The sequence below is a fragment of the Paramisgurnus dabryanus genome, chromosome 1, assembly GCF_030506205.2.
Source record: "Paramisgurnus dabryanus chromosome 1, PD_genome_1.1, whole genome shotgun sequence".
Taxonomy (NCBI): domain Eukaryota; kingdom Metazoa; phylum Chordata; class Actinopteri; order Cypriniformes; family Cobitidae; genus Paramisgurnus; species Paramisgurnus dabryanus.
The window spans coordinates 30953814-30968304 of NC_133337.1; the positions used below are offsets into that span (position 1 = coordinate 30953814).

Below are 14491 nucleotides of genomic sequence, written 5' to 3' on the forward strand. Positions count from 1 at the left end.
TTTTTTAAAATTAATAATCAAATTATTAAACTATAAAAGTAGCTTGCTTTAAAAGTGTGATAATTAAGCCTAAAAAATATTACAAATGTGATCCTGCCTTGGAAACCCCAGCTACAATTCAGTGTTTTCATTTCATTTTTACGATTTAGCGCGTCAAAGCGGTCATGACCAAAAAAACGACATATGACATTTTGTGATTGTAACTGTAAGTGATAAAAACGTAAGCTTTATATACAATTCATTAAATGTTAATTTATAACAAGAAAAACGCTGAAATTAGCTGTCTTATAGACACTAGGTTATTATTTAGCACAGAAATACCTGCTTGCTTTGACTTTGATCATCTCTATTCAATTTAAGTACAGAAACAACTGATGATTCTTACATTAATTATTTCAGGAATCTCTTTTCTATCATTTGAAAGTGAGATATTAAAATCACAAGAAAGACAGTCGTGTAAGGCATAAATTAGGTCCCGTGCAGATATTTTCCGGGTCATAACCGAAATTTAAAGAAACGGCTTACCTGTTTTGTAATTTAACTTTTGACACAAAACCCACCCTGTTTTAAATACATTTTAAAAACTTATACCTGTCGAAAAACATCAGTTTTTTATGTTTAGTTTGATGAACTCCTAAATATGAGATGCAGAGCACCTAGCGCATTCGGCTAAATTGTATGACCCAGCATCATGGCCAGAACGCAAACAGCGCAACATTGATACAACGAAAAGCAATCCAAAATATACAGACTTAAATTAGATCAGAATTTACGTTTATGATAAATAATTTTTTTAAAATAAAATAACGTCAGAAGTAACAAGGTGCAGAACAAATTATGTGCAAAATGCCTCAAGTGCACAGAAAGAAAACACAAGCCAAATAGTTAAATCAGATAACCAAGAGTGATTTATAAATAAAATAAGGAAATTATTAAAAGAACGAAAGTATAACCAGAATTGCCAGCTTTGTCTTTTAAATGTAGAAACAAAGAGGCAATGGTTTATTAACATAAGAACCTCTTATGGATGTCTAGCCCCGTCACAGGGGTTGTTGGATTTATTAATGCATTTTAAAAATATTTATTTATTAAAATATATATATTTTTGCATGGCATTATCATAATAGGCTGTATATCAATATATTGGGAGAAAGCTGTTATATGTGAAATCAGATAATGTGCACCCATATATACGGCCAAAATTGAATGATCATCTTTTCATAACACGTCTGCGAAGATTGACTGTGAGACTGGTAGTAGAATCAGGCTTCTCCTATCGATGCATCGAATCTGCTTGGGCAGTAGCTGAAACAACTTCAAAATAAGGTGTTTTAACGCAGTTTGAGCTTAATGCCCAAAGTAAAGTTTGTTTTTTACACATATGAGGACGTACGCGCACAATCGAATGCACAGTCTTGCATAGTTTTTTTATTCGTACGTGTACACAGAAGTTCGAAGCATGTGCACTGCGACAAAATGCTATGCATCTCATGGGCTACATACTACATTCTCCTGTACGCACATGCGCAAAATCCATGAGAGAACTGTACCCTTGCGTATTCATAAAAACAGTACTACACTTTTAGATAAAGAAACAACATTTTTGGTACAATTGTGAAGTTTAGGTGTGATTTTAGCAATATCTTTCTTTCCCACTTAAGTAAATAGGATTTTAGTCTTGCATGACTGAAATAGCTGCCCAGAGGCATTGCAAACATTTCCGCAGAGTTGCGTGACTCCCCCGGCGAGACTTTGCTGATACTCACGGTGTATTCTTTGCACTCTTAACCACAGCTGCACAGTCGTAGAAGTGAAACGAACTGGAGGCCACTTCGATGTGGCTATTCACCTTAATTTTCACCGGCACTGCCACAAAATCTACACATGGGAAAGGAAATCACAGTTTACAGATTGAAAGTATTTTCACAGTATTTAGTAATTCAGCCAATGAGAACTTAAATTGTAGGGCATGGTAACACCAAGGTCATGAGTTCAATACCAGTAATATACAACATGAAAAAATAAACGCGCCTCTTAAGAGTTTTAAGATTTTAATTTAAGGAAAAATATAATAATAATTCTAGATATAAAGGTGTTACAGCTGATCAGACTCCAAATTAAAAATCACAAATTTAACAAATTACAAACACAAAGAAGCAGTAAATTATTCATGCGAGACATCAGCTGTGAGACAACACCATCTGTTTGTTCAGGGACCCCAGAAACAGCGAGAGGGCAGTTTGACAGGATGTGATTATGAAAGCTAAATAACAACCAGAGGAAGAGATTCGCTCTTACCTTGCATGTCAGGTGTGGGTGATATTGAATCAGAGGTCGGGAGAGCGCAGCTGACATTACTTCCCTCCACAGTAGCTGGGCTTATGAAATCCCCAAACTCACACTGCAGTGTATCTGAACCAGAGATGCTTGGGAGCGAGGGAACGTATATCTTAACCTGTTTAAGAAAAAAAAATTAGTTCCCACACTTTGAATTAGAGGTCTTCGCGAGTCCAAAGAAATGTACCTAAGTGACCCTTAATGACACAAATCACGTTTTACCCAAACCCCAGGTGCATATATATTTTTCTAAAGAAAGACCCAAACCGAAACAAACCCGAGAAAATTTGATCTGAGAAGGCCCAAACTATCTCGCGTGTGTGCGTAGATGTCCTTCACCAACCCCTCCTCTGTTTGCCAAGAGCGCTTGTGACATTGTGTGGCTGGCGGTAGGTTAATTTTCGTTGAAACACACCTGTCAATCAATTTTAAATGTACAATTTAAAGGTAACCTTAGTGTGGTCTTCAGATAACAAATGAGCAGCAGCAGGCCAAATTGGTTGCAAAACCACTAGGTTTTCTTTCTGACCGACTGGGTGCGTGGCTGCAGAGTGCACAGATATCAGTGCCGTTCACATTTGGGTCCAGTGGGGTTAAAAAAATTTGCTATAAATTTGTATAATCTTATTGGGTTTGTCTCGGCCTGGTCTTTTTTTAAAAAAAGAAAGATTTATGCACGTCGGGTATGCATTTTACATTCAGGTAAAAAAAGGTCAGATTTTCTCAGGTTTGTCTTGGGTCAGGTCTTTCTTAAAAAAAAATTATATATGAAGAGTTTCGTTGCAAAACGAGATAACTCAGTTTTTAAATTTTTCTCAAAACATGTTCATTATTATGTTATCATGTTATTATTTTGTTTTATGTTGCTAGCTGTATGTTTTTAAGTTATGAAGGTTTAAATCAAAGCAAACCAACTGCAGTTGAATTGATATTAATTGGAATGCACAACCAAAAAACGAGATTTCTGAACAATTAAAAAAACGGAGTTATCTGGTTTTGCAACGAAACTCTTCATATCTAGATTTATCTCATACAAAAAAAAATTAATTTTTGCATATTTTATGAGTTTGTGCTGTGTGTAAATATTATGTATATTTAAACACACACACATACATACATACATATACACATTTTAGAAATGTTTCATTTATATATAATATAGAATATATAAAAATATAAATAAATATATATACACACGTGTATAAAATATTAGTGCTGGGCATAGATTAATCTAGATATATATATGCACATTGGGTAATAAGTGATTTGGGTCATTTCTGGTTGGCGGACTAATATGCATATTCATATCTATAGTCTGAGCTGTACTTTTGAGTAGAGGCGTGAACTAATAGGCTTTATGCCCAGCTGCACTACTTCCTGAACTTCAGCCAGCTCCCCGTTTCCTGTCTGCCTTTATTGGACAAACTGATCAATCCAGGTGTGCCTGACCTCAGTAGTCACAACAACAATAATCAGACACACCTGGATTAATCAGTTTGTCCAATAATGGAAGACAGGAAACAAGGAGCTGGCTGAAGTTCAGGAAGTAGTGCAGCTGGGCATAAAGCCTATTAGCATATTCATAGATCTACAGATACAAAATGAGGCAAGGGTGTAGCATTACATTCAATCTGTTTTAAAGCATGAAGAAATTACTGTGACAGATAAAACTTTTACAAATGAGTTTGAATTGAAAACATTCTTGACTACTGTTGGACTTCAAAGATTTTAAAATCCCCTGGTATTTCCATGAATGCAGGCACAGTTAAAATCAATATTCCTTCAGAGTATGTTGCATTTATTTATTACATCTGATCTGGGAAGTTAATTAAAGCATAGTTGAAAGTCCTTAATAAACCACTTAAGTCGCTTTTAAGACACATTAGCTATGCATAAGCAATACTCTATCCCTTCATGTGGTTTGATATTACAGTTTAAGATGCCTTGTTTAGAAACATTATCATTTCAGCTTATTAAAAAGGGATTAGATTCCAGTGTGGATCCGTTACAGCCAGCAAAATATCAATCTATCAAAATAATGCTTAAGAGGTTAGGACTTGAAATAACTGCAGAAAGCATCACATAGTGTACAGTATATGTGTATTTGTGTTCTGGTACCTCTGTGCCATCTGTTTTCTTGCGGCTGATGTTGGGAGGATCAAAGGCCTGAATGGTCACACAAGTTTCCTTTGGACTCCACAGCCATGCGTTCCTTTCTGTTCCTCTGCTACAGTCTTTCTTCCTGGTGCATCTGTGGGAAATGATAAAGGAACAAATAAGCTTCACTTCATGCATTCTCTTAAGCCCGCTTTATCTGGACTGCATATCTATGAAATAGCTAAAGCTAAACGAATACTATAGTGTCGCATGTAATGTGCATGCACAAACATACCGATCCGAGCCTCAAGGTCAATAGAATATATTTAGCTATAATACAGAATTAAAAAATGCTGTATATTTTAATATAACACATTCAAGCTTGAATTTATAATGGGGTTTCCATGTCAAATGAAAGTCACATGGTCGCTTGCCGCTGCCAGTGGACACAAGCTATCAGAACCCCCATAAGTGATTTTTGATGCTCAGTTTGTTTGACTATCAGTTGACATGGCCAAATGGTGTTGAACTTTAGTCAAATGATTTTCGACAGACTCACCGGCCCTCCAACACACACCAGCCGCAGTACGGATCACGCTGGGACATGCATGATTGACAATCTTTCTTCTGTTCACAAGCCTGAACCGGCACTTTTGTGATCTACAAAAGGTTAAAACAAAACGCTCACATGTGTTCATTTATTTAGTTTAAGATTCAGAACAGTTGATGCCCCTTACTGAAGGTGCTTACAGAATAGGAAAGACTGTTGACAACCAAAGGTCAATAAACTAGGGAAGTAAATTCAGAAATTTACAAAAAGCTTATCAACAGTACACTCTAAAAAAAAATAGATAGATAATGCTAGATAACTTTCAACCATAGGGTCAAAAAGGGAAGAACCCAACCTGTTGGGTTGTAATTTAAACTATGCTGGGTTGTTTCAATCCAAAATGCTGTGTGGTTTTAATTCATTATTGGGTCAAAACATTTTCTGCGTTACTTTAACCCAACATCTGGGTTCACCCTTATTGACCCAACTTGTCCATTCAAAATCAGAAGTTGTTCCCTGAACCCTGTTTTCTACCATTATAAAGCTTAGAAAAGCAAGAACATTTACTAAAACAACTTTAAATGTGTTTGTCTGAAAGATGATGGTCATGTGTATCTCAGATTGCTTGAGGGTGAGTAAATCATGGAGTAACTTTGATATTTGGACCGGTGAAAAGACGTGTTGAGTATATGCTTATAAAACATGTACGAACCTTTTTGCCACTGGTCATGTATAGATGATCAAAACTTGAATCAAAAAACAGGTTTTTGTTCACCCCACTATCTGTGTGTTCTCCCGAAATCCTGTTATAGGAGTTAGTGCTGGGAGGGTTCTGCAGATGCACCTGCAGAATGAAAGAGTAGAGCACAGAGCCGTCATTTACAGTACATTCATTCAACTAGGAGATGTTTTGTCCAAAGCAACTTATAAGTGAACATTATACTACAGGGACATCACTGCAGAAAATTCAAGGGTTAAGATGTTAAAAAGGCCTTTTTGGGGTTTGAACTAGCAGCCCTGTGACCAGTTGCACCAGCAGGGCATAAACTCAGTTAAAAGACATAAAATATGCTTTTAATATGTAGAATTTAAACCTTTTGCACCATTAAGGTGTAGCGCACGACTTAGACTAAATCTTACATGTTATCAACGGTAGACATAAAAAATAAAGCCTTCACTTCACTTGTGTGCGTTTAATGCGATCAGAGATTACACCAATAAATTATCATACATACTTTGATATTTACTAAGACAGAGAACTTAATAGAAGCATTTGTTTAATTTAATTTTAATTAAAACTCTGTATTCAGTTACTGTGCGTACACACCACCAGCAACTTTGTCACTGTGTGTTACTAGTCTCATTCAATGGGGTCGTCAGGAGGCGCACCTAATTCTGATAGTCCTTGTAACAACTATAAACAAACAAGTAACCATCCTCAATAAATGACGAAAAAGACAGATAACGTGAACTCCACTGCTTTACTCTCATTGGTTGTCGCTCCCAAATTTTGCTCAACATTTGCATAAATTTGAACAGTTCATGCCATGTCCTATCACCAATGGTCACTGTCGCCGCAAATATTTTTTTTTTTATAAAAAACTCAAATAAAACTTAATTTTGAAGAAACTATGACAGAAAAATGCCAAAACTGCTACTAAATAATTAATGAATTAAATGTTTTTTTAACAGAAACTTCTAATAGGAATAGCTGTGTGATGAAGTGAAACTAATTGCGCTTTACCATTGCATAGTACCCCACGGTTTGAAACATGTTGTCATCTGTGCTTTGCTGTAAGTTCCCAATCTCCCTTTTAGCGATGAAAAACATCCACAGGTTGAGAATCAGGGACACCATACTAGGGATGCACCGAATCCAGGATTCGGAATCGGCCAAATACTGGGCTTTTTGACGGGGTTCGGGTTCGAACAAATCTTAGATTTTTTTCCACCGAACCATAGGCTTGCGCTATGCTGGTCGACTTTAAGCGGCCGTTGATAACACACATCGGGTGCTGACATGGAGATAAAAATGTTTTTTCGGTGAGCCTTAGGGGCGGTTCACATTTCGTGGACGCACCTGGAAAAAACTAGCGCATCACAACGCATCGCTTTCATTATGTATAGGCTTATGGTAATTTTCAAAATAGTTTTTCCCACTTGTCATCCTGGCATAATGGCCTAGCCTATATTTTTAGAGTTAAAATCAAACAAAATGAAAATACACTGCTGTGGACGTTGTTTACTTCATTAATGTGTTTTACTGTGTTAATGGAATAAGGATGCGAGTAGGATTCGGTATTCGGTTTCGGACGAATCTTAAACAGTGGATTCGTTATTCGGCCGAACCCAAAAAATCTGGATTCAGTGCATCCCTACACCATAACAGCTTTTTCCAGACTTACAGTTTGTGGTGGAAGATTTGCGACGAGCATGTCCGCATTATATGCTTAAAAGCAACTTTAATGAGGCTCAGCGAAGCGCATCGACTGAGGCCACGGGTGTTTGAACAGAAACTGTCATGTGAGACAGAGGTAGTGATAAACGAGATGTGCAAACATCTATTTGTGGTGGTCAATTTTCATTTTGTGGTGGACTGAGAAATAAATGAATGTATGGGAATGTACAACAACGCTCTCACTTGTATGAGGTCACAGCAGTAGGCAGCGCAAATATAACGACACGCCTATAATCCCTCCCACTGCAAAGTGTTACTAGTGGCGCTTTTCCATTGCATAGTACCCCACGGTTTAGTTTAGTTTGGGTCAGCTTACTTTTGGGAGCTTTTCCATTGGGTGCAGTACGTAGTACCCAATACTTTTTTTCGTACCACCTCGGTTGGGGTTCCAAGCGACCCGAGCTGATACCAAACGTGACGCGAAAACACTGTAGATCACTGATTGGTCTGAGAGAATCGTCACGTCATCGCTATAATGTAAATATTAGCTTTAGCTTACTGCTAGCTTGCTCTGTCTCAAGCAAACATGTTGTTATCTGTGTTCTGCTATAAGTTTCCAAACACTCTTTTAGCGATGAAAAACATCCGCAGGTTGAGAATCCGGGACACCATAACAGTTTTTTCCAGACTTGCAGTTTGTGGCGGCACATTCTCGACGTGCAAGTCCGCATTATATATGCTTAAATGCAACTTGAATGAGGCTCAGCGGAGCGCCGTCGACTGACGCCATGGGTCGGGTGTTTGAACAGAAACTGTCATGTGAGACAGAGGTAGTTATAAACGCGATGAGCAAACATCTATTTGTGGTGGCCAATTTTAATTTTGTGGCAGACTGAGAAATAAATGAATGTATGGGAATGTACAACAACGCTCTCACGTGTATGATGTCACAGCAGTAGGCAGCGCAAATATAACGACACGCCTATAATCCCTCCCACTGCGAAGTGATACTAAACTTGATGGAAAAGCTAACCACACCAAAGTGAGCTGACCCGACCTGACCCACACCAAACCGTGGGGTACTATGCAATGGAAAAGCGCCATATAGGGTTAATAAACACAAACTGAAGCGATTTCTATATTACGCACTCTAAGTAATATTACCGCCTGCGCATAGGGGTGCACATAGGAAGCTTTTGAATAAGGCATGGTACTGATGTCATACGGCAGTCTGCGCAGCTTACGTTGACATCAAACAAGCACCCAGTCTTTCCTACTGCAGGTGTTTATAACACTAACCAGATATTCAAATGCCGCCATAAACAAAAAATAAATAAACCCACAGGGTTATCTTTTTCGTGATTGATCGTCGATGACTCGATCAATCAATTACTTGTGCCCATCCCTAGTAGCACGCATGACATCTCAACTATTCCTAAATGAATATTAATCATAATGCTAAATGATAAGTTCTCACCTTTAATACATCTCCCCCACTGGTTCCCAAAAAGGCCACCGTGTGATCATTCTCTACCGCCACAGCCACAGACGTCAGCATCTCTTTTTTGGTGAAGATGGGTTTGACAGCCAAGGCGTATTCTGGTTTACTGGCTAGTGGTGAGGGAAGGAACTCTGCTCCGCATTTATAATTCTGGACCATCTCTAGCTGCACAGCCAAAACACAAACCATGCAACAAATTATGAAAATGCTTCTTTCGAAGCAGCAGATAACAAGTGAAGACAGAATTATAAGACCACACAACAACAAGAGATAAAAAATCCAACTCACCGTTCTTTTGATATTACAGATGGCCTCTGGTTTAGAGACGTATGGTGAATAAACTGTCTTTGGTTTCCCATCCTCCCCAGCTTCTCCTATGTAGCAGGACTCGATCACTTCCTTGAGCCTTGCGTTGATGGTGCTGAGCGGGTACATGCACAATGCCGAACGGCTGCTGTCCTCATCAGTGCTTAACACCACAAACAAAACCTTATCGTTTGATTCGGAAAGCTTAATATCGCGAGCCAAAACCTCTCCAGGGGTGGCCAGGTATGCTGCTTGGACCTTGTTGTACGTGTTTTCCTGTCCATTGATGTTGCTGGAGCAGTTGAGTTGAAGCTCTGTGTACGAATAATACATATGGTCGTTCTCGCACAGGCGTGCCAAAAACGTGATATTCCTGCTGTCGCTTGTGCCCGGGGTCCGTGAAAACAGGAAGTAGATGTAGCCGTTATCCTTGAAAGCATGGCGGAAGTCATGGACGTAACGTTGAGCAAAAGGGCTTGCCTGCACGGTGGACGCCTCAACCATGTTCTCGAAGACGTCCATGTCCCCATGCTCCTGCAACAAGCGAGTGCTGACAAGCTTCGAGCTGTCTGAGCCACCGTAGCCCTTCCCCACCAGAAACACACTTAGATTAGTGTTAGTGTTAGAGTCTACGAAATAAGAAATAACTCCAACCACAGCGACAGTCTCTTCTGTGCTGGCCACATACGTCTTCTCTCCTTTGGTGTCACTGTAGTACACCGACTTCTCCACGCTGTTAAGGTTCACCAGGGAGCAGATGCCTCTAAACAGGCTACCGCACACGACCAAGGTGCTGTTTGGAGAGTTGACCAACAAGAGCTTGTTGATGTTCTTTGTTGACTTTGCATCGGTGCACTGTGCGGTTATTGGAGGAGTGCACTGTGGGTTGTCGTTCTTAGGCCCGGTCACGGCTGTGCTCTCGAGACCCAAGTCAGAGTTCAGCTGGTAGATGGCATTTACGGCACCCAGGTAGATTCGGCCTGTGTTAGGGTCCTGAACGACATTGTTGATGGTGTCAGCAGAGGAGTACTGTTTCCAAGTATCATCGCAGCAAGATGAGCCAATACACAACAGCATGGTCAATGCTGCTAAGGCTCTCCACGCCATCTCTAAAAAAGACAGAACAAAGTGTTTAGAACAATGCTTAGAAATGTAGCACACCTTTCTCAAAACCCATCATGATGAGGAATAGTAATAATATGCATCAATATAAATGTTCAAATGCAAATTATAGTGCTGAAGCGTGCATGTTAAAATGCAAATGAAGAAATGTGATATGATGACTCCATCATCATCACATGGGCTGCTTAGTCAGAGCTGTATTGCACAATCAGCACCAACATCAAGTCTGACATTATTGTTCATGTTCATCTTTAGTGTATGTGTGAAAACTTGGTTCAGTTAATCATAACAAAACTTTCCAAGACTTCTCTTTCCTGTCACACATTTCTTAGGGCTGTGCCAGACGCTTGCCTATGCATTCTGAATCAGCATTCTGACTAACACTAGACATACACGCAAAGCCAAATTTAACATGCACACGCCACAGTAACCTCTAATCTCATTGAAAGCCAGTGAATTGACAGACACTAAGTGTAGAGAGAAAGCCAGCCCCGCCTCATATATCATGTCTCTGGAGTCCCGTCATTAAAGCCAATGAGGACGGTAATATCCGCTAAACTCCTTGCATGAATTCTTTATGAGCTCTGGGCGTGGGACAGGGTGTCTGATAGACTCGCTCCATTTCAACCACAGAGAAAATGTGTGTGCTTTGGTAATCGGTCAGTTACATTTTTTAGGCAACATTCAGGCAAACAAGATCGAGATCCTATGAAGATGTAGAAAACATTACAACATTCCCGACTGCATCTGAACCTGAACTTGTCAAATACATACAGCGCAAAAAATATGCTTCACTTATTTTGGACATAAAACTCATACAAGGAGTAGATGCGATTAAATCTTCCAACACAATATCTTTGCATACCGTGCCAGACGCGAACACAGGGTTGTTCACGGGAAGAACAGGACAGGATGGTGTTGTTTTTGTTCAACCCACCTGCTGAAGTTGTACCGACCTTTTGTCACGCTGGCATCAGACATTCCTCTGAATGTTTTGATGAGCACTTGACTTCCGTCCCAGTGTTTAGGAACCGTTGAAGTGGTGAAGGCGAAGATAAAAGGAAGATGAATGAACGGAGAACAGGGGTGGAGATTGTGCCTCTTCTGGAAATACTTTGCTTTTATCACCCTTGTCAATTTGTGCAGCCAACTGCAACGTTTTTGTAAAGAAAAGTTCAGGGGCCAAATTGAATTTTTACGTAACTTTCTCTCAACTTTAGCTGGGATAGTGTTGCATAAATGATAACAGTTGTCCAGTTTTCAAATCGACGTTACTCTACATGATTTTTGTGTGTTTGTGAATTCATAATTCATTCATTTCTTGACCGGTAAGGATTTACTATAAATTAATTTTTTATTTATTTATAGCAATTCCTTACCAGTCAAAGTAGTCAAATTTAATTGCAATTTAAAGTTGATTGAACTTAAAAATGTAACTGCAACAAGGATTTTTTACAGTCTACTAACTTATTATTTCATTTTTGACTTGGACACTACGTCCATATATTTTTAAGAGTCTATGGGCCAGATTTACTAAACAGGGCAAATTAGCGCATGAGCGCAATTCCAAAAATGCGCTGATGGGAGTGGTGATATCTGCGGGTTATTTACTAAAAAAGCGCTAATTAAATAACACAGGCGCAACAGCTGATTTCCATAATGACCAACCAATCTACTAAGAGCAGCGCAAATTAGCGCATGGTTGCAAATAAGCAGAGATGATGCTCCTGCAGGTGCATGTGATATACAGGCCGATAAATAAAGGCAGAGAGACGCGTGAACTTATCTGGTAAAATGATCCTGGAAATCCTCTCCCTTCTACCATGCAGTCTCTGATTTCTGCGATGTCTCCTCCTAGCAACAACAATTGCAGCCATTTCGAGCGCAAAATGATTTAAGACATGCTTTTTTTCGGCGTTAAATAGTCGCGCAAATGCCATACATAACACATGCGCAAACATTAGTAAATCGCGTTGCGTGAATCATTTAAATAGTCTCCTCCCAAAATGTTTGCGTCTGAAAGGGAAACTCCTAGAAATGCATATGCAATCAGGTCAGTCGCAAAAAGAACTAGACCACACCTTTTCAGCGCTAATGATCCACTGCGCGTCTTTAGTAAATTCCGACATCGCTATTTACCGCCAAAATGATGGTTTACGCTGGCGCAAGCGCTTAGTAAATCTGGCCCTATGTGTCCGTGATGTCACCCATAGGTTTGTGAAGAGCTTTTTTGAAGCCAATAGTTGGCAGAGTCTGCAGTCGCCATCTTGGCAGCGCCTCACTGCGCATCCCCAAAACTATGCGAAGAGGCGGGACGTGGATGAATCTAACTGTGGGTTCACACCAGACGCGTTTGAGGCGTCAAATTCGTGTCTACCGCGCGTAGTTGGACGCTTGACCATTTTGAGTGTACTCGCTTCATTCTCGCGTGAAAGTCGTGCTTGAAATTCTAGTCATCAAGACATTCACGTGGAAATTTGCGTCATGGGAGGGGCTTCTGCAACTTTGCTCGCTTCCTGTAATCACGTTCCTAATAGAGCAAGCTACTGATTGGTTAATGCGGTGCGTTCAAATTTTTCAACTTGCGCATTTCCTGTGGCAACGCTCAATTCTCGCCATTCACACGAATGAGGTAGAATCAGGTCTACCGCTCCGCGCTAAATGCCTCATGTATAAGGATTGACTCCCTTTTGGAGCCTGCCTCTAGTGGCCCATCGATTAATTGCAATTTAAGTCATTTATGTTGGCTTCATCAGAGAGATCAGAAGGTTGCCCCTTGCTTGGATCCAAGGCTGGCCAACATTGACTTTTGGGGAAAGTTGTAGATATACAATAAATATGTTGGTAATTTTCTACAAAGTGGAATAAATGTTCACATACAAGTCAAATTCTCATGCGAGATGTCAAGATCACCTTAATTAAAAAAATGTATGATGCAAAGAAACAAGTTTCCTCCATGTTTGAAAATATGCACAACATGCAGGCTATTTGGAAAGCTGAGGTCTGTACATTTCTGTCATAGCTTCTGTGGCAAAGAAGGCGGGATCAGACCATACCGATATCGGCGATATTGTCTCATCCCATATCCTGCTGGGAAAAAAAACGACATATTACCAAAACTTGATATACGGCCCAGCCCTTGGACCAGTAAGCAACCACTATGAAAACATACCACAAAGATGCTTTAGCGACTGCATTTAGCCACATACATTTCCTTCATAAAGCATAAAAAATAACTTAATATACTCTCATAAATCTTTTATACACATTTCCACAAGCTTGCAACACATGGCCCCATTGAGGCCTAGTCACAAGACCAACACACATCCTTAAACACTAACAGTCTCAAGAATGCTGCAGGAAATGTGTGTGTGTGTGTGTGTGTGTGTGTGTGTGTGTGTGTGTGTGTGTGTGTGTGTGTGTGTGTGTGTGTCTCGCTATGTTCCTCTAAACTACAACAAAGGGCAAGACTCAGACAGTATTTCTTTTATTTCTCAGTTCTTTCTGATCTGGAGCCAAACCAAGCACATTTCCTCTAAATTACTTTAGGGCTATCTAAACCTGAGCTGCCCGTAAATGAACTTACAATGCGGCATGCTTCTGAAAAGGAGGGGGCTGCTTTTGAAGCTCACTTTGTAGAAGTTTGTGAATGCGGTTCGCATGTACACAGGTGTTTTAATCTTTCTGCATTAAGCAACAACATGAATGGTAGTCCTGTACACAAACAGGCAAGGGCCAAACCTCTTACCTTGGGGCATTACACTAAAGACTGAATCAGAATTTTTCTTAAGAGCTACATGAAACAGTGAAACCACTGCACCTTCCCTCACCTTTACTCTACGTACGTAGATTGTAGAGACCATCTGAGAGACTCTCACAAGTTTGCTTTTGCATTGTCTCTCCTTTAAATCTCACTGATGTCTATAAGAAATATAAAAAAAACATCTCATCTGTGATTTTTCATTTATATAAGTTGGTTTGAAAACAGTCAACTCACTTTAATGATTATAGTATAGTATGAAGATGACTGTCTTCAGCTTTAAAACTCGCTGCTTGGTTATGCGAAATGGGATGACACCTTCTGCCCTCATGTCACGGCTGTCTCTGCTTTTGTTTTTCAATGACTGTCTCCACCGAGAGCCAAGGATGATTGACAGGCGATACTGCCAGACTAATTAAA

At 39.7% G+C, this 14491-nt stretch overlaps 1 protein-coding gene across 1 annotated transcript in view; it reads right to left on the bottom strand.

Moving 5' to 3' along the window:
• The window catches only part of plxnb2a.1 (plexin b2a, tandem duplicate 1), a 133919-nt gene that overhangs the window by 19569 nt on the left and 99859 nt on the right, over window positions 1-14491 (bottom strand). The window contains exons 3-9 of the mRNA XM_065289785.2: window positions 9172-10298; window positions 8860-9048; window positions 5697-5828; window positions 4994-5094; window positions 4456-4588; window positions 2299-2455; window positions 1767-1878 (exon numbers count right to left, since the gene is read on the bottom strand). Coding sequence (XP_065145857.1) covers window positions 1767-1878; window positions 2299-2455; window positions 4456-4588; window positions 4994-5094; window positions 5697-5828; window positions 8860-9048; window positions 9172-10296 — 1949 coding nt within the window. The 5' untranslated portion in view covers window positions 10297-10298. The remainder of the gene's footprint in view (window positions 1-1766; window positions 1879-2298; window positions 2456-4455; window positions 4589-4993; window positions 5095-5696; window positions 5829-8859; window positions 9049-9171; window positions 10299-14491) is intronic.